The sequence below is a fragment of the Carassius carassius genome, chromosome 17, assembly GCF_963082965.1.
Source record: "Carassius carassius chromosome 17, fCarCar2.1, whole genome shotgun sequence".
In the NCBI taxonomy this organism is placed as follows: domain Eukaryota; kingdom Metazoa; phylum Chordata; class Actinopteri; order Cypriniformes; family Cyprinidae; genus Carassius; species Carassius carassius.
The window spans coordinates 11058816-11078062 of record NC_081771.1 but is presented as its reverse complement, the minus strand read 5'-3'; the positions used below and the strand labels follow the sequence as shown (position 1 = coordinate 11078062).

The 19247-nt window shown below is 36.7% G+C and overlaps 2 protein-coding genes across 2 annotated transcripts in view; one reads left to right on the top strand and one right to left on the bottom strand.

Moving 5' to 3' along the window:
* cyfip1 (cytoplasmic FMR1 interacting protein 1) overlaps nt 1-6912 on the top strand; it is a 36628-nt gene extending 29716 nt beyond the window's left edge. The window contains exons 26-31 of the mRNA XM_059570885.1: nt 1380-1510; nt 3943-4015; nt 4129-4223; nt 5548-5786; nt 5889-6036; nt 6125-6912. Of these exons, the coding sequence (XP_059426868.1) occupies nt 1380-1510; nt 3943-4015; nt 4129-4223; nt 5548-5786; nt 5889-6036; nt 6125-6289 (851 nt within the window). The 3' untranslated portion in view covers nt 6290-6912. The remainder of the gene's footprint in view (nt 1-1379; nt 1511-3942; nt 4016-4128; nt 4224-5547; nt 5787-5888; nt 6037-6124) is intronic.
* Nucleotides 6913-7942: 1030 nt separating this feature from the next.
* LOC132161078 (magnesium transporter NIPA2-like) lies at nt 7943-15679 on the bottom strand. Its single transcript, XM_059570884.1, has 6 exons — nt 15533-15679; nt 13405-13632; nt 11012-11068; nt 10783-10873; nt 9784-9944; nt 7943-8976 (listed from the first exon to the last, which is right to left on the bottom strand). The coding sequence occupies exons 1-6, from the start codon at nt 15651-15653 to the stop codon at nt 8321-8323; spliced, it is 1314 nt and encodes a 437-aa protein (XP_059426867.1). The 5' UTR covers nt 15654-15679; the 3' UTR covers nt 7943-8320.
* Between the last annotated feature and the right edge of the window lie 3568 nt (nt 15680-19247).

The following is a 19247-nucleotide window of genomic DNA, read 5'->3' as shown; positions in this document are numbered from 1 at the left end:
AGGGAGACGTGACTGAAGTCTCTTTCCGTCATACAAGTCTCTTTCAGCACCTTTTTCTGCTGGTTGGCATGGTCAATCGACAGTTTAGCCGCGGCCCTGCGACAGACCTTGAGAAGATCTGCATCCGTCTGCACAGGGGAGGGTGAGCTCGCATCCTGTGCACTCGGCGAACGCAACTGTATCGAGGGAAGAATAGCATCTTCATCGTCGTCATCCTCGTCCTCGAGGATGGTCGATAACACTTCGTCATCGTCATCTTCCTCTCCTGCTAACGGATCTTCAAACAGCGGGGGAAGGACGGGTGACACCTTCTCCATCATCTCACCCCAGGAGCTGGAGGCCTGTGGACTATACATCGGTTTCTCTCTGGGTTCAGCAGAAAGGCATGGGTCCGACTTCCCAGCTAATGCAACGCGAAGCCTTCACTCTTGGGTTTTGACCAAGAATGTCGCGCAGTGGGGACAGTCCTCGGGGTTGGACAAAGCTGCCTGAGCGTGTTCAATGCCCAAGCAGGAGATGCAGAGAGCATGTGAATCTTTCGCAGAAATCCACATTCCACACACTTACGAATGAGGAGGACGGCCCTTCCCTCCGGGGCTCTCCGACTCTTTTGCAGTGGCCATGAAGCCTACACTCTCTTCGTACGGTAAGCTCACCACAACGTGACAACTAGTATGGAGCTGTGCTGCGACAGAGAGCTTTTTTCCTACTTTTTCGTGCGTGGTGAGCACGCCAAAAACATAATTAGAAAAATAAATAGTAAAATAAAAAAGAAAAACGTTTTAGTGACTCTAAGTGGCAAGTCACTTGACAGAATCTATTGCGTTTGGCATTTTACCTTGTGGCTCCATCGATAAACTGTTTAGCAATAATTCCCAAAGTCTGCTGAGGACAGCTTACGAAATCTTCACGGGGAAGAGACCGATAATGACGAAATGGCAGGTAGCTGCTGTTTATATACAGGGAGGCAGGACTCCCTGATCGCTGCAGCGATTGGTCTGCTATGGTTGGCAGACGTGGTGTTATAGGTGCTTCCGCGATTGGCCACGCCCTGAGGCGGTTCCATAGTGAGATACTGAATGAATGTTAGAAAGAGAACCTGGCTTTTTTTACAGTGTGAACAGAAGGTTCCTCAAATGTATTGTTTAAATTTCTTTACTCGATCTTATAGAGGTCTTAAACTCAAAATTTACCTTTATTAAACCTTCAGAAACCATAATACATGCATTTGCTGGTCGAGTCAAGGTTAGTTTTAGGGCCTGGATCAATATTACTGTCAATTAGACATCCTGATCTATTTTTGTTAATCACTATGCATTTCCAAAAACAACCAAATTGAGTCATTCTAGTGAAAGTATGGCTTTGTCTCCTGGATGCAGGTATTCTGGAGTTCTTCCACCACCAGCTGAAGGACATTGTGGAGTATGCTGAGCTGAAGACTGTGTGCTTTCAGAACCTGAGGGAAGTTGGAAACGCTTTGCTGTTCTGCCTGCTGAGTGAACAGAGCTTGGTATGACCACTGAGCATTCACACTAAACTATAGAAACCATGCCATAAAATGGTACTGACCAATCCTACCTTAGCAACTGTTGCCACCTGCCATAATATTTTTTTTAAAGAAGAAATTCCAGCTTATGTAAGAATGTCTATTATTTTTATTACCACTTGCAGTATGTTCGCAAAGCAGAGGGTCAGTGCCATCAATAAACAGATCTTCAGCAGACTGATAATGTGGTTTTGAGAGTGAAGAGTGTGGAAGTGAACTTTACTCATTCATTTTGTCCTTTGTGGTTTGGCTCCTTTCATATTCTCATATCACCGTGACAAGTGACACACAAGACGCATAGCTAAAGTCTTCAATCATGAATGAATCTCTTAATATTTTAACTTTTTATAAATTATTCAGGAGTCAATGACAGAATGGAGTCATATACTGTATAGATGTACTGTAATGTGTTAGTTAGGTGTGATTAATTTAGGAAAACGCTCCCTGGCCCTGCACAGACCTGTATCTGACATGGCATACAGCTGTTGACAAACATGATGCAGGGCAATGACTGACTGTGTATTTAACACAATAATGACTTTATCTTTTGGGGGTCATTTCTCAGCCCAAACTGATGTGATTAAATTAAATTAATCAGCACATCATGCAACTCTACATATATATTTAAACACTATACATATTTTATAAATGTGAATATACATTTTGTATAAAAGTACACAATGCAGGTGACTTCCATTTTTAAATCTGTCACCTGCTCAGTGTTTAGGATGTCTGACTCCGACACACTGTTGTCATGGGAACACATCTGCACATTGGCAGCACTTGTCAGTTTCTCCATGTCAGATTTCAACCCTTTTAAGATACAGATCAGCTTCAAAGACATTTTTTTTTAATCTTTTGTTTTTTAACCAGCCCCTAAAACCGTCATGTGCATATTTTTCTCAAACAATGTGATCTTGCTGTTGCCTTGCTTATACCTTGCTTATCATTCAAAGTCTGAATGATAACAAATCACTTTACTCAAAAGTAAAAAGGTGCAAAAACAAAGCTTGCTACTCACAATAAATAACAGTCAGGGGTAGCTGAGTCCAAAGAATGACATCATAGCCACAGGTTTACTTTTATTGGTGTAGTTAACAGCTTTAACTTTCAACATCAAGATTTTAGGTTACAATGAATTTATGTATAAGAGAGTGTATATTTAGGAGCTTTAACTAATGTTTTATTATTGTGTGATCACAAAGCTTTTTTGCAGTTCTTTACCACATTTCACTTTTAAAACCAAGAAAAGAATAATAATACCACCAATCTAGCACGACATATATGAATTTATTACTTATTATCAATTTGATTCATTGAGTTAATTATCAAGAATATGTGACTGTCCAATCAAAAAAAAAAATCTTTGGAGAAGTTGCTTGGGTTTACACTGCATAATGGTTTGTACGTCACTGCAGCATGGTTGAGAATATCTGACATTCATCCAGACACTCAGGAGACTCTTCACTGATGTGACAAGCTGCTGTTTATTTGTCATCCATTTGTCACAATTATGAAAGTTACCCAAGGAGATGCTGTCTTCCACCACCATCCACATTAAACATCAAATTATATAGCATCAACAATTAAGGGTTGTCTTGTAAAATAAAGTTTTCTGTGCCTGTGTGAAAGTACCTGCTCTGCATGATGGCAAGGTCAGTGTAATCAGAGCTGTCAGCTGTAATTCCCTGCATTTTAATTTAAATGTCAACAGCCTCATCTGTAATAGCTCCTGTCAGTGGTGTATGTGACTGCATGGCTCCATCTGCTGGAACCGTACCCATAGAAATCTGTGTCATGGATTTCTAAAAGGCTTCATTGGACATGTATTTAAACACCTCTTTTTGAAATGAAGTGCCATTTCTGTTTTTGTGTTGTCTAGCCAAATCACCCCTCTGTGCCACTAAATAATTCCTCGACACAGTATGAATAACTCATGCCAAATACTGAGGGGAGGTAGTTTGACGTCAGGATATACATAACATTTATGGTTAATGTTAAATTTTAATTTCTACATATACTCATATATTTTTTTTTCATTTCAAGTTACATAATCAAATTTAACGTTAATGTATTTTGAACATTTGGGAAAAAATGTAAGTTATTTCATGATATCAACATTATACGAGACAGCATTATTGTAAAGTGTTACCAAGAACTGCCCACAAACATTAAGCTACGGACTAATGGAATCTGTGCTTTTCTAGTTAACCAGATTAACACAATGCACTAAAACTCTGTGATTTATGTAAATACATGACAAAGTGTCAATGTTGGCTTGTCTCAGATTGCTTATTTGAATTTAACTCATGCTTTTATCCCACTGTTCCATTGATTACTTGGCTTTTTGGCCTTGTGTTTTAGTTTCTGAAATGAGTTTGTCTCTTTTCCTACAGTCTCAGGAGGAGGTGTGTGACTTGTTGCATGCAGCACCCTTCCAGAACATCTTGCCAAGAGTTCACGTTAAAGGTAAGCTCATGTTGATGTTTGCTAAGGATATGCAGTATTTATTTTTACAATGCTTTATTTGAGCAGTTCCTCATACATATCCAATAATCCCTCTACAACCCACACTTGAGCAGAAGGTGAACGTCTGGATGCAAAGATGAAGCGTTTGGAGGCCAAATACACAGCGCTGCATATGGTGCCTCTAATTGAGCGTCTGGGAACCCCTCAGGTGGGAAAAACATCACGGCACTGACAGCCGCTTTAGTCGTGCTCTGCTGCTCTGCCGCCTCCAGTACACACATCTACTTATTGTCATTAGCATCTTCAATTACACACCTCACTGCTGGTTTGAGCTCATACCTGAGCCTTCAGCGTTCACTTTTTTATTCATGAGCTATGTCCGTGGTATTGGCCAAATTGATTATTTTCAAAGAAAAAGTTTTCTCTAAAGTTTGCTTAAAGAATTTAGTATTACTTTATCCTGGTGAGACCACTATTTTCTGTCACTTTGTTACATTAATTGGCATTTCTACAAATGGAATCAGTAACCGCATTTGTGTTTTTTGTAATTGATTCTGTGCTTAAAAATGTAAGAAAATATTTGTCCCAGACCACTATTATATATGGAATAGGTTTAAAATTAGGAGATACAAAGCCATAATTAAGTTGAAACTATGAAGTCAGAATGAAAATGCCTTGATTTATCATGCTTTTTGAGATTAAGGTCTGAAATTCAGAGATAATAAGCCATAATTAAGTTGAAATTGGCAAAAAAAGAAATTATGAGATATAATCAATTGACAAATCAAGATTATCATGCTTCGGTAAATAATGTTTTTGAGCTAAAGGTGTAAAATTATGAGAGAAAAAGCCATAAGGTTGAAACTGACATAAATTGAAATTATGAGAGGAAATCATTACTATAAGGCGAAACTAGTAGCTTCGATATATCATGCTTTTTTGAGATAATGATCCAAAATTATGAGATAAAGCCATAATTAAGTTGAAATTGACATGTTGAAATTATGAGATAAAATCATAACTATGACAAGTCGAAGTTATCATGCTTTGATAAATCATGCATTTTGAGATAAAGGTCTGACATTGAGATAAAAAGCCATAATTAAATTTGAAATTGTTATAAAAATGTAAAGTTAAGCGATAAAAAATAATTACGCTGAAATTGACGTTAAAATTGAGAAAAAGTTGATCATTTCAACTCTGTATCATAATTGAGATAAAAAAATCATAATTAGACATGTCATAATTGACAAAGATGACATTGCATTGTTAATTGTGAGATAAAAAGTCAAAATAATCACATCTCAGTGGTGACTTTATGCCATCATTATTCATTGTTAGATTTATCACAATACTGCATAATTGTGGTGACATCGCCATCTACTGTTCAAATTTTATCAACCACTGTAAATATGCTTTGAAGGACAAATCACATGCTTTGACAAAACAAATACCATAGTAAATCTTGACGCAGACTTGAGTGACCAGTACTGGTCTGATTTTAATCAATACCCTGTACAACCTCTCATCAGCAAATAGCCATTGCCCGTGAAGGTGACCTGCTGACTAAAGAGCGGCTGTGCTGCGGTCTCTCCATATTCGAGGTCATTCTGACTCGCGTCCGCGGTTATCTGGACGACCCAATCTGGCGCGGCCCATTGCCCAGCAACGGTGTGATGCACGTGGACGAGTGCGTGGAGTTCCACAGGTTGTGGAGCGCCATGCAGTTTGTGTACTGCATCCCGGTGGGAACGCACGAGTTCACTGTTGAGTGAGTGCAAACTGATCACCTGTTTTTCTCCTCACGTAGAATGGCTGTTTACAGTGAGATTGGGATATTTGTGCTTTGTAAAGCATATTGATCTTCTTCTAGACAATGTTTTGGAGATGGACTGAACTGGGCTGGTTGCATGATTATCACATTGCTTGGACAGCACAGACGCTTTGATATCCTGGACTTCAGCTACCATCTCCTTAAGGTGCAGAAACATGACGACAAAGATGAGGTCATAAAGAGTGTGGTGAGCTTTTCCTCAATGAGAAGTTTTTTACTTAACTTCTATATTCAAGGCATCAGCTTAACCTTCCTTTTCTCTCTCTTTTTTTTAGCCTCTAAAGAAAATGGTTGATCGGATTCGCAAGTTCCAGATTCTGAATGATGAAATCTTTGCCATTTTGAACAAGTACCTGAAGTCTGGGGATGGAGAGAACATGCCAGTCGAACATGTCCGTTGCTTTCAGCCTCCAATCCATCAGTCATTGGCCAGTAACTAAGATTGGCATACATTTGCACCAATCAGAAGTGGAAGAGATGGTAGAGGGGAAAATTAACAACAAGTTTAGGACCAGTTTCACTGTCACATTCTACATATAGACTCCTTTCATAGACCAGCCAGTAGTGTTCACAGAGCCAGTAAGTTGCCTTGTGATTTGTCAAGTGTGTTGTAAGCATCAATCCATTGTACCATTATTGGTTTTGCACGTCTCAGGCTTTGGTAAATTAGGCCAAAATATGTTTTAAAATGATAGACAAACAGCCCAGTTTTACATAGTGTTTTTTTAGGTTGATTTTATTTTGTACACACACTCGTGCCTTATTATCTTTTATATGTTAATGATAGCACAGCACTACTCATTTTCATGTTTTTTACCAGCGGAAAGCAGTTGGAAAAGGTTAGAAAATGACCAAGTGGGTTTTATCAACTGATTATTTAAGCTTCTGCTGAGAGACCAGTGGTATATTTCGATTTTGTGTTTTTGAATGATTGCATGCAAGATTCTTTTACTTCTATTATCCTGAATAATATTTTAAGCGTAACCAAGTTCTTATGCTCAAACGTGCATTTTTGTATTTGAATTATGTAATCAGATTTTTATTCAATAAATATGAGACTCTGTGCTTTCCTGGGTTAATTTTCAACAAATTAAGTGAGTTGAGTGACTAGTTAACTCAAAAAGAATCATCGTTTAATCAGTTTGAGAACTATATAAAAACTATATCAAGTCTTCAGTGGTTCTCCTGATCAAATGCACCTGAACCAGCTAATCAAGATCTTCAGGGCTGCTTGAAAGCCATCTTTGAAGATGGAGATAAATTTAGAGGACAGTGGGTTGCCAGGAAGATCTTTGGTCGATGTGATGTGAATCATTATAACATAGACGAGTGCATATCGGCGATAATTAAACCATTTTAATTAAAATACCATGAACAGTGATGAGAAAAAACACCGCTATATATAATGTTTTTTAACAAAATCAAAACTAGTTTGAGGTGATGAAGATGAACAATGAATGAACGCCAGTCAATTAAAGCGCTTTGTTGGCGGGTTAATTAACTCACCCAAATGTATCCTATCCATATTAGATTAATCAGATCCACACAATCACGCAATACAAAGTTGTATCGGCACAATGAAACTAATTAAACGTGCTTGTCAAAATGTCAGTATCATGAAAATACACTCTTTAATGTAAAAACAACACAATGAGAAAAACGAATAACTAGAAAAGCAAAATTATAATGCAGTAGTGTAGAAGTATAATGTTCAGGAGCTCAGGTTTTCATGAGTACATTTAAATTTTTTGTTAAATATTGATTCAACGTTTGGAAATTTACTTACGCGACAACTAAATTAAATGCCATTAGACAGTATAATCAAAGTCCCTTTAAAACAAAAAACGGAAAATTCTATAGAAACAAAGGTATTCTATAGTCTGTCTTTGGTGAAATGGACTAAATTTGATAAACATGACAAAATTGTAATCGAATTTAAAAGGTTTTTGTGAAAACAAATGACTACAGATAAAAAAAAATTTAAATTCTTAAACAAGTTTGGAATGCCATGAGGGGGAGGAAATGTTGAATCCTTTTTGTGTCAACAACCCCTAAAAAATAAATCGCAGCACTGCTGATGAACTGAGACCGTCTTCTCATCATTCCACTTGGATGTCTTTATTACAAAGTCAAAGCAACTACTGATTTTGTAGAAAGAAACTCAGTGCATGTAAATACAGATATCTGTACATAAAATATAACAAGTCTCTTAAAATCGTAGTTATATATTTACAGTGCTACATGAGGAATGAGATGAAGATTACCATGTAGTCTAGTCTGAAATGAACAAAACAAAAATGAGCCAAACAAAACCTTTAGTACAATCGATTGGTCCATCTTTTTTGTTTTTGCGTTGAGAGTTGATTGTCTTAGGTTTTATAGTTTTATCTGAAAAGAAAAATGCTAAATGTCCATGGAGCAGCCAAAACATTTTCATAGACGAACTGCTGCAAACCGGCTCCTCTTTGAACCTACGAGACCGTCATAGTGCCGTTTCTTCTGGAGACGCTGTCGAAAGGCAACCCTGACTCTATGTCATCAAAGTCCTCCGTGACGTCGTTACGTAGCAGCTCGTAACTGGAGTGGTTGTGAGCTGCCATGCCATTTAATAAAGGGCCATTCTTCTCGTCCTTCCTGATGGACACGGCCAATGTCGCCAAGCTAATGCTAACGTCCTTAAAGGCGTGCAGCAGGAAGATGCCCACGATAATCGTAAAGAAGCCGCTCAGTGTGCCGATGATGTCATCGGTGCCCATGTGTTCCCATTCTTTGAACAATATGGCAGAGCAGGAGAGCACTGAGGTGGTGAAGAAGACGTAATAGATGGGCGTCACCAGGGACGTGTTAAAGATGTCCAGTGCTTTGTTCAGGTAGTTGATCTGTGTGCTAACACAAGCTATCAGGCTCAGCAGCAGCAGCCAGGCCAAAGGTTTTCCCAAAACTGGCTTCCCAGCGATGGCCTCCTTAATGGTGATGCCCAATCCCTTCACACAGGAGACGGACAGAGCACCAATCACAGAGCAGATGGTGATGTAGACCAGGATGTTGGTTTGCCCGTGGCGAGGGCCCAATACGAAGATGAAGATGAGTGCTATGATGATGACAGCTGTGGCGAAGACCACGAAGCCTGGAGACGGATGGAAGAAAAGATGAGTTATTATTAGTTATATAAAGCAGTCAAAAGACAATCAGACTAATCCCGTTTAGCATCAATATACAACTGTTCAAAAGTTTAGAAAAAAGACAATTATATTCTGCTAGGACACATTAAATCGATCAGAGGTGATAGACTTACACTGTAATTTTTTTTTTAATAAATGCTGTTCTTTAATTTTTCCAAATCCTGTCAACCATTCCCACCGAAATATTCAACAGCTTTTCAACATTAACAAAAAAAATGTAAATGCCTTGAACACCAAATCAGTATATTAGAATGATTTCTGAAGGATCATGTGACACTGAAATCTGGCTCCTGAAAATTCAGCTTTGCCATCACAGGGATAGATTACATTTTCAAACATATTAAAATAGAAAAAAATACATTTGAAATTGTAATCATATTTAAAAAATATTACTGTTTTTTTATGTATTTTTGTTCAAATAAATACAGCCCTGGCAAGCGTGGGTGTTTTTTGTTTTGTTTTTATAACGGTGTCCTTGTTACACATTACATGCACTAGCTATAAACAAAAAAAAAAGTCTGATCCCAAACTTTTTAAAGGTTGTGTAACTGCAATATTTCCCTCATCGAGACCACGATAATGCATACTAATATTAAAGAATATTATATTAAAGAATATTATATAAACTGATATTCACTTTCCAAGGGCCAGTTGCATAAATAAAGCCACTATTTTATTTTAACTTTAAGACTAAACGGTTTATGTATCTGGCCCCAGGAGGTCCTTCATTCTCTTTACATATTGCAGGTTACCTGGATCAACCAGTTTTTTGGCCATGTCTTCCAGGCTGTCGATCTCCTCCTCTTGCGGTGCATGTATCACCATGGTGGTGGAGCCCAGGATACTGAGCAGACAGCCAAGCTTCCCGTGCAGGTTCAGCCTCTCTGTCAGGAAGTACGAGGATAGAAAGGCACTGCAAAAACACACGCATTAAACCTTTAAAGATACTGTTTACGCAAAAAGAAACATTCTCTCTTTATTTACTCACCCTTAAATAAAAGTACTGTAGTTTTTTCTAAACTAAAAAAGGGATTCATACTTTAGAGACTGCATATTTATCATCTAGATCACTTTTTTTGATTCCATGACCCTCCATTATTCACAGAAAATTGTCCAGGTGTTGATGGTTTACTGAATAGTTTTTCTTTGGCTACTATTTTACTCAAAAAAAAAATATATATATCTACCCAATAAAATATTTTAGAGTTTGGCATGCCTGGAAAAAAATATTTTCATAAAACATATAAAAATACCAATGGAAGTTATTAATCTTATGACTTCTCAAGGTTTTTAATTTTTTAATAAAGTTTCAACCCTGGTTCCCAGTTGTTGAGAGGGTTTATTTTTTAGATTTCTATTTTAGCTTATTTTAATGTTTGCTTGGTCTTAAATCATCTTAAGTTCCTAGAAGTTTGTACTGAATATAAAGCAGCCAAGCTGAGACTGTGACCTATGTTGAAGTTTATTTTTGTCCTTTTGAGAAGTTAATACCTTTAACACCTTGGCATTGAGCACTTTGTGAAGTTGATGCATGCAACCACTAAAATGAAGGACGTACTTGGTTTAAAAACAACAAAAAAGGAAACCACAATAATTACTGCTAAACCACCCACACAAACCTCTAGAGTTCTGAGTGCAAGATAGTAACATTTTCTCAAGCAAAGCTGCATTTCATACTTTCCACCTGCTGTCCCATTAAAAGAAGCAACAGTCTTTTATAATTCAGAGAAATCCACCAAAGGTTTACAGACCTGACTAGCACGCTGAGAGCCCCGAGAGGAGTGACGAGGGTGGCGGGAGCGAAGGCGTATGCAGCAAAATTGGCAGCTTCGCCGGCCCCCACTGGCAAAGCAGACAGAAGTCAAATTGTTACTTCCCAAAAAGCCGAGCCACAAAGATGAAAAATATATATTGTACGTGAACAGCTGCTCTGAGTTTGTCTTTAAGATGAAAATGAGTTCTTTCATCTGTGTCACTCACTTGATAACAAGCCAGCCCACCAAAGGCATTCTTTTAAGTATGCGTGACCTCCTTGGCCTGGAAAGAGAGATTCATTTTTCCACATTGTTCAACAATATGTCAGCAATATTGTGTATGACACATTTGCTATAATTAAATTGCACTGAATATAATATATCGGCCCTAGATGTAAAAAAAAAAAAAAAAAAAACACTTATTAATGACTACTTGGTACAAACATACGAATCCCTCAGAAATGATTGAAAATGTCAATCATTTCCTGAATCGGTCCCCTTAATCAAACTAAAAGTTTAAAATGTCACAGATGCTTCAAAAGTCTTGTACTGCTTACGTTCGTTGTCTTACAACCAAATAATGCCATCACAAAACTGGAATGTATAAAACAGAGACTTGACACTTTATAAAAAGCAATTAGTTATAGCTTAATTTTTTTAACAGTAAGACTTATTTTTGTTGTTTTTAATAAATGGCACGAGTCTAGAGCTGAAACAACGAATCGATTTAATCGATTAAAATCGATTATTAAAATAGTTGTCAACTAATTTAGTCATCGATTCGTTGCTAAATAACTTTTATTTGCCGTAAGCGGCTCATTTCGTGCATATTTCAAATCTGCGGTGACCAAAGTGTGGCAGTAATGAGCCACCGGGGGTTTTACTCAGCCAGTACAACAGGAGAAGTAGCGAATAGCCAATAGCTGGCCTTGTTTTATGTCACGTGCTTCCCGAACAGCGTCTCTGCAGCCATAGACATCATATGATGTCTATGTCTGCAGCATTCAGCGTGATGTGGGAGTACTTTACATTGAGCCTTTAAAAAAGAAGAGTAACCTGTAAACTCTGCACTACTGCACTGTTTAAGGGGACGTTCACATATCGCGTCTTTTGCGCGCTCAAGTTCGTTATTTCCAACACCGCACCGCATCGAGTTAAAAACATTTCAACTTTTCAGAATGCAGCAACCGCACCGCGGGTCATGTGACAAGAACTAACCAATCAGCTTCATCCTTTCCCGTAACAACGTTAAAAGCTCAGTCAAGATGAAAGGAACAGCTGATCATAGTTGTATATGGATTTCCATTTTGAAATAAATTTAGTAGCAGAGCTACTGCAAGCGATTTTTTGAGCTGCAAATCCATTTATCCTTTGCTGAAATTTCTGCGTCTTCAAGGAGAGAGCACGTCATGGTTGCTTAGCAAAGGCAGACGCCTCAGGGGCGCTTCTGCGCGAGCGCTTTGGAAAGAAGGAGAAAGCGGTGCGCCTAGCGTTTTCCACGCGTTTTTAGGCGCGATTTGTGAACTAAGACTTTCATTTGTGCAGATTCTCCAGTACAATGTTGTTTGCAAATGTTTAGTCGTAAAAGCTGATAACATTGCTTTTTAACAGTTAACATTTAAAGCTTTACAAACATGTTCTGTGATCAGTTTGTCGTTTACCAGTTCAAAATTCAGTCGTGCAGCCTAATTATGACTGAATGAGAGAGGTAAATGTAGATATTTGAAATGCACTTTTTTTCTAAGTATTATTCACTGCTCTTTTTCACACAGCAGGTTTTTTGTGTGTGTCCTATTTTTTTTTTCAGGACAACCTTCTGATGGATTTTACTTTAAATTGTGAGTTCCATTCAGGTTTCATGCCATTGGCACTTTTTTTGAAGGATTGTTTACAATTTCACAGCAAAAGCTATAAAGCTTTTTCCCAGTAAATAATAAAATACAATGCACTGCAATTTTATTCTGTTTTATCCTTATTCTTCGTGAAAATGTGTTCTGAAAGATTCCTTAATAAGCTTTGTTCGGGATGTTAAACTACTTTAGGAGCTCTAAGGACTGCCATGGTGAAAACATTATTTGAAATCTCCTTGTGAAATTTGCTAGAGTATGGGTCAGTGTTCTGATTGCAGAAGAGTTCGACAAAGGATTACTAACACAATAAAACAACTCCAGGTATATTTTTGATTAGGATATGACAGTGCAAAATGGTTAAAATCTCTTAAATCTATGCTGAATGATAAAGACCATTTATTAATAATTTACTTGGGGAAAAAATGGGAAAAACTAAAATATAAGTACATAAACCGATTAATCGTAAAAATAATCGACAGATTAATCGATTATCAAAATAATCGTTAGTTGCAGCCCTACACGAGTCCATACAGGGTTAAATATCTCCGTACGGTGAAGTCAATGACATGGTCACGGAGTTAATCATTTCTAAAAAGTGTGCAGCAAGTGATCTGTACAGTGCTGCACCTTTATGTTTAAACAATGAAGGCTGCAGAACAGGTGTGTTGCAATCATTTTCCCACCTATACCAGTTAAACCTCTCTGACGGAGCTAGCGGTGTATGTTTCCTTGATACCACTAGATCAAAAGCTTACAAAAAGAAACATACCTGCCCGCATAGAGCCCTTCCTGGCCAGTCGAAGGAGTCCTTTCTTCTTTAAGATGAAACTACCGCCAATAAATATACTGGAACTTACAGCCAAAGCGAGGCCTATATAGAAATCGTACTTTCCTCTGTCTTGACCCATAGTGTCGTTAGTAGAGTTCCCTCGAGTCACATTGACATGCACACACCAAAGATTCAGTCCAGAGGAACAATCCTGGCCTACTGCAAAACCTGGCAAGAAAAAAAAAATTACAAATCATAATCTTAGAATTAAGTTCCTAGTTTAGGGGAAAAAAATAATAAGCTTATACCATTTTTATAAGAAACACCACACACATTGCAGCTCAAAAAATCTGAAGTTACATTCATGATAACCCACACACACAGCTCAGAGGGAGAATGAAGAATGATAGTGTGTGTGATGCACAATAAGTGACATAATGTCATGATAAAGGAAATGACACCAACCACGCCGGCTCGAAGTCCTGCTACCTACATGTGTTGACATTAGGAAAATATAAATCAGCATAGGGTTCAACCGAGTGATAAAGACTCACTTCCGTCTATTCCATACAATGAAAGTGAATGGTTACTGAGATTGGCATTGTGCACCTCTGTGTGTGTGTTCACGGAAGTTATGCATTTAACTTTAGGTTTGAATCAATGGTGAGTGAATAATAACGGGATTATCATTTTGGATGAACTAGCCCTTTAAGTCGCGAGACACGAGCATGCAGCTGATCCAGCAAACTTTAGAGTACAATTAAAAGCGATGACTGACTCGTATAAAATCCCATGTCCATTTTCCCCCAGACATAAACTAGTTGTCTTATAGGAGTCAGCGTTTGGTTGTCGAGGCAGTAGGAGAGATCTTCTTGGCATGATCACAATTACCTCATTCATACAGCCAACCCCAGCCGGATAGCCTAGCCAATTAGCTTCATAATTCACAGCAAAACACGCGTGGCTAAAATAGGTTATGAAGACATTCACAGTACCTAGCTGTTTTCTGTGATTAGCTCGACATCGTGTCCGGTCACTGAGATTTCACGGATTTGACTTTTACATTTTCTCGCCACCACGAAATGCAGACGCGATGTTGACGCAAATCCAAGCAGATCCACCTACACGCCGATTTCCGATTCGTGAGAGAATCATTCTTTTGAATCGAATCTTTTCAACCGAATCAATCTTTCACCAAACATTTTGAACAGCTTTTCCATAAATTCGATTATCTTTTTTTTTTTTTTTTTTTTTTTTTTTGGCAAAGTGAAAATTTACAAGCCCAAATGCAAATGCACTGACTTAGTATAGTACATATAACAATAAATTATAAATCACAATTTATACAAAAGATAATAAAGAACATACAAATAAAATATTGCATTTCGATAAAATATACTGCATATTTTAACAAAATAAATTTTAAACGCAGCACACTTTTACCATCTTAAGGGGTAACCATATGCCGTAATTACGTCATGACGTAAAAGAATCACTGAATTGTTTAAAAGAGTCGAAGAGCGGCAGTGAATCGAATCAGAATAGTGAAAGGTGAAACAAGCGCGCACGCGCGGAATGTCTCTTTTGATTGGTCTTTTGTCGTCTTACGTCTTCTTAAAGTCTTCTTTTCATGCGTTTAAACATTGTAACAAAATGTAAACCGCGTTTTCACCATCAATATGAAAATTACTTGTAGCTATAAATATAATAAATCTGAAATGGTACTTTTCTCACCTAGTATCAAAGTATAAAATAGCTATATGTTGCGCTTGTGACGTAGATGCACAGAGGTAAGCGTTGAGTCAGGTGTAGTAACCACATATAAACTACAGGAATCACTCTTGACACTAAAACAACTTATATTCTACAGCTTATCAAAACAAACATACAATGCAATTTTGTAAATTATAAACATATGTTCTTAACATGCAGTATGTAAAAATATAGGGGTGAACATCGATACAAGCACACTCGAACTCTTTCTGGTCTGTTTTCATAAGGCAAACATTCGGATCGTTTATTAAACGATAAAGTCGCTTACAATATAACGTTAAATATATTAGAATGTTAAACTGTAAATACAACATTAATCCACTTAAGGCAATACATAAAATAACGCACAACCTACTCTGGGATGAAAATGATTTGAGTTCCTTTGGAGGGACGGGATCAGGATGCAGGAGAGTCCTTCGACTAGGAAGTTGCTGTTGTGTGCAAAGGTAAAGAAAACAGCCCCTGCTGGCCGTCATCTGGCCATGCTTTCAATTACATTCAATTATTGATGGTAGACTGACCAAAACTGTCACCATGGAGTAATTCCAGACGGAAATCCTGCCAGTATTTATTTTTAGTAACATGGAAATCATTCTTATTTTTATTTGATATTCACCTGGTTAAGTTTTTCAACAGATTAAAAACCACGATGCATTAAAACCACGATGACCTAATTATATTAGCAAAAAAACAAGATAAAAATGAATAAAACATGTTTATATTTACTTATATTTACAGTCTGTTGGAGAAATAGTTTTATCCATAGCTGACAGCAAAAGAAATATATATATATATATATATATATATAAATGAACAATAAATAACTAACTACTTTATCCCATTTACATTTACATAAAAATGACAAAAGGCCCATATTAAACTATTCATCAATTTATTATATTATTAAAAGTCAATCAATGATTTATTGTAATCGATAGTTAATTAATGAGTTAATACTGATTAATCATAATATTAAAATACAGTTATATAAAATGTTACAGGACCTCTCCCTTGTTTGGATCCACAATTGGTTAATTAGTATTAAAAACAAGATCTGTCAGTTATTCATTAAAAATGATGCACTCATGAATTAGTCCTTTTTAGCTTTGGTTTGGCTCCAAGGAAGTTTCGCTTCTTGAGAGATGCGTAATAAGGCAACACCCACAGATACTGTGACGAAACCAGAAACAATATGTTTGATCACGTTAGTTTCTGAGACTGAGTTCAGGAGGATATTCCTTCACACATGATGATGAAACAGGACTAAGATTTCAGACAAAACAAATGGAGCTTTAATTGTTAAGTGTGGTCAAGGCTATATAAAAACATTATTGCTGTATTGTTTTTTATTTGAACTGAACCAACTCTGAACTGACTTAATCTGAACAATGTTGACACTTGTCATTTAGAGCTGTTTTACAGCAGAATCTGGATGGTCTCCATATTTGAATTTTCATAATCGATTCTGCTTTTTTCCTGTTTTTTTATCGTGAAGCTGCTTTAACGCAATCTGTTCTGTAAAAAGCACTAAACGAAGAAAGGTGACTTGACTTGATATGAAAACAGATCAGAAAAGTTGCAGATTCTCTTATTCAAAACAGCCTACTTGACACTATTTGTAGGAATGGACCTTTCCAAATAACCTGCTGTAAAGTGATGTATGAGTGTTGTGTTATCAGTCTTCCTATAGGAATAGTTCACCTCAATAAGAAATATTTAGTTTTTCAAACCTGTATGATTTTTTTCTTCATCAAAGCATGAAATAATATATTTTAAATAACATTGGTAAGAAAACAGTTTTGGTTTCCATTGACATTAATTGTGTGCCTTGTGCATAAAATAGAAGTCAATGTGAACTCAAACTGTTTGGTATTTCGCAACCATTAAACCACTGGGCTACCACCAAGAATAGATGAATTATGGCTACACCAGACATGTTTTTTATACCCGGGTCTATCAGTCTCTCCTCTTGATGTGACATTTTCAGACTTGGGTGAGTGAATGATGAGCACAGGTTTGCCAACGAGATTGAGATGTTCCTGGAGGAGCCATGATGACAGAACAGCCCTGATTAATGATGAAAAAACTAAATCACATAAATCAATTCACAGTAAAGGTGTCCTGATATGCTAATATAAATGTGACTTAAATGTCAAATGTTGTTGTTGCTGTAATAATTATTTTGAGATTGCTCAGACCACTGGATCAAATAAATTGAGTGTAGAACACCTTGGGGGCAACATTGTATGCCAGAAAATGTCCTATTTGTCTTACAATCACTATAAAAATACAATAATACACACTTTAAAACAACCATTATTCATTTGAATTTAATTTATTAGCAGTAGTAGAGGAATGACTCACTAGCCAGGTGAGTCCCACCTGTAGTAACAGATCATTCACTAAATATTCCATTTATGGGATCTGTGGGACAAAATATGTGGGGTAATAGTCCTCTGATGTGAAATACCTGATTTACGGGCTCGCAGTATCCCCGTTTTGTGAAGTACAAACGTGGATCCATTGATAAAACTGGACACGACAGCAATCACAACACCAACGACAGGGAATGAAACCTCGTCCATAAATCTATGCGATTTTATGTACAGTCATTGTCAGTCTTTATATCACTTATTGTTTTAATGAGTTGATGAAGCCTTAATAGGCCTGTTATGTTGTGGATTTTGTTATTCTAGAAAGGCTCACAAACATTATGACTCGATGTAGCGACATGAAATCCCGGAAGTTCATTCTCAGGAGTTACTTGCCAAACGAACGACCTCTGCTGGTTAAGGCAGAGAGAGGATTCAAACAATATCTAATAAAGAATACAGTTTTAACACAAATGAACAGAGTACAGTTATCGTTGTATTGTTTGCATCATCTGAGTTTCACCATGCATGGAATGTGAGGTGGCTGCCCAAAGTTTTAAGCTGTTTATTACAGCATCATTTACAGTAGGTGGCGTTGTAATATCAAGAGAGACTTAACTTTAAACGGGATATCAAGATGACATTCTCAACCACTATACATTTTCATTGTATACAGGAAAAAATGAAAGGGAATTGTGACTGAGGCAGTAAATTATGGCAGAATTTTCATTAAATAGAATTTGGAACATTTATTTTATTCATGCTAATTTACCAAAAAATTCTGAGGTCATCTTCATGTTTGGTTAATAAAAAAAATGTAATACTTTGACTTTAAAAATACGGTGATGATAATATGAAAAATATGGACAATAACACGTAGCTACTATTTTTTTACACATAAATGCAGAAAAAAACTCTCGTATTTGCAGAAGGGATTGATGATCTTCAAGTCCCTAAAACTTATGACAAGCCTTTAAATGGTGTCCTTTCTTGGGAGGTATACTTTGATGATTAATATTTTGATTTGATTGTCTTCTTTTTGTTTTAATTTTTTAAGCTTATTTGCAATTGTATTTAATTTTTGAGGGGGTTTATTAAGGATTATTTAATTTAAGCAATAAAAAAAATAGTTTTCATTATATTCTTACTCTTTAACTAAATTTTTTTTAGTTTTTTTTTTTTTTAAATGATTTCATTAGTAAGTCTAACCTGTACACTTTATAAAACACTGCAATAATACTAAATTAATTTACCACCTTTTAAAACGTAAAAAAAAAAAAAACTTTTCCCCTTATTCTTATATAACGTTACTCATGCTATTTTATGAGCTCATATTAATTATGAAACTATATTGAATAGTTGTACTTTTAAGAAATATTTTTTTCAAACATCATCATCATAAAAAGGAACCTATAGTGTAATAAAAAAAGCAAATAAAACTCTAAAAATAGAAAATGTAGCCTAAAATCAAAAAATACATATATTATGCTTAAACTCCCCACATAGGTAAGTCCTGGCAAAAATACTTATTTGTAAACCGTATTATAGTTTATGCGTTAGTTTTAGTCCATAGATCTGGTTTTAGTCAACGTCGTTCTCCATGTGTGTCCATCACAGCCTGTGATTGGCTCTTGTGGTGTCCCGCCCCCCGTTTGTTGTACGTCATCTCATTCTTCTTCATTTGTTTGGCTGCCTATG

What these genes read in the sequence shown, in the direction of transcription:
- LOC132161078 (XM_059570884.1), bottom strand. Translation starts at nt 15,653, where the DNA reads ATGACGGCCAGCAGGGGCTGTTTTCTTTACCTTTGCACACAACAGCAA. An exon ending in GTGGGCTGGCTTGTTATCAA is followed by an intron (nt 10,874 to 11,011) that starts GTGAGTGACACA and finishes CTGCTTTGCCAG; the next exon opens with TGGGGGCCGGCGAAGCTGCC. An exon ending in GCTCTCAGCGTGCTAGTCAG is followed by an intron (nt 9,945 to 10,782) that starts GTCTGTAAACCT and finishes GTGTTTTTGCAG; the next exon opens with TGCCTTTCTATCCTCGTACT.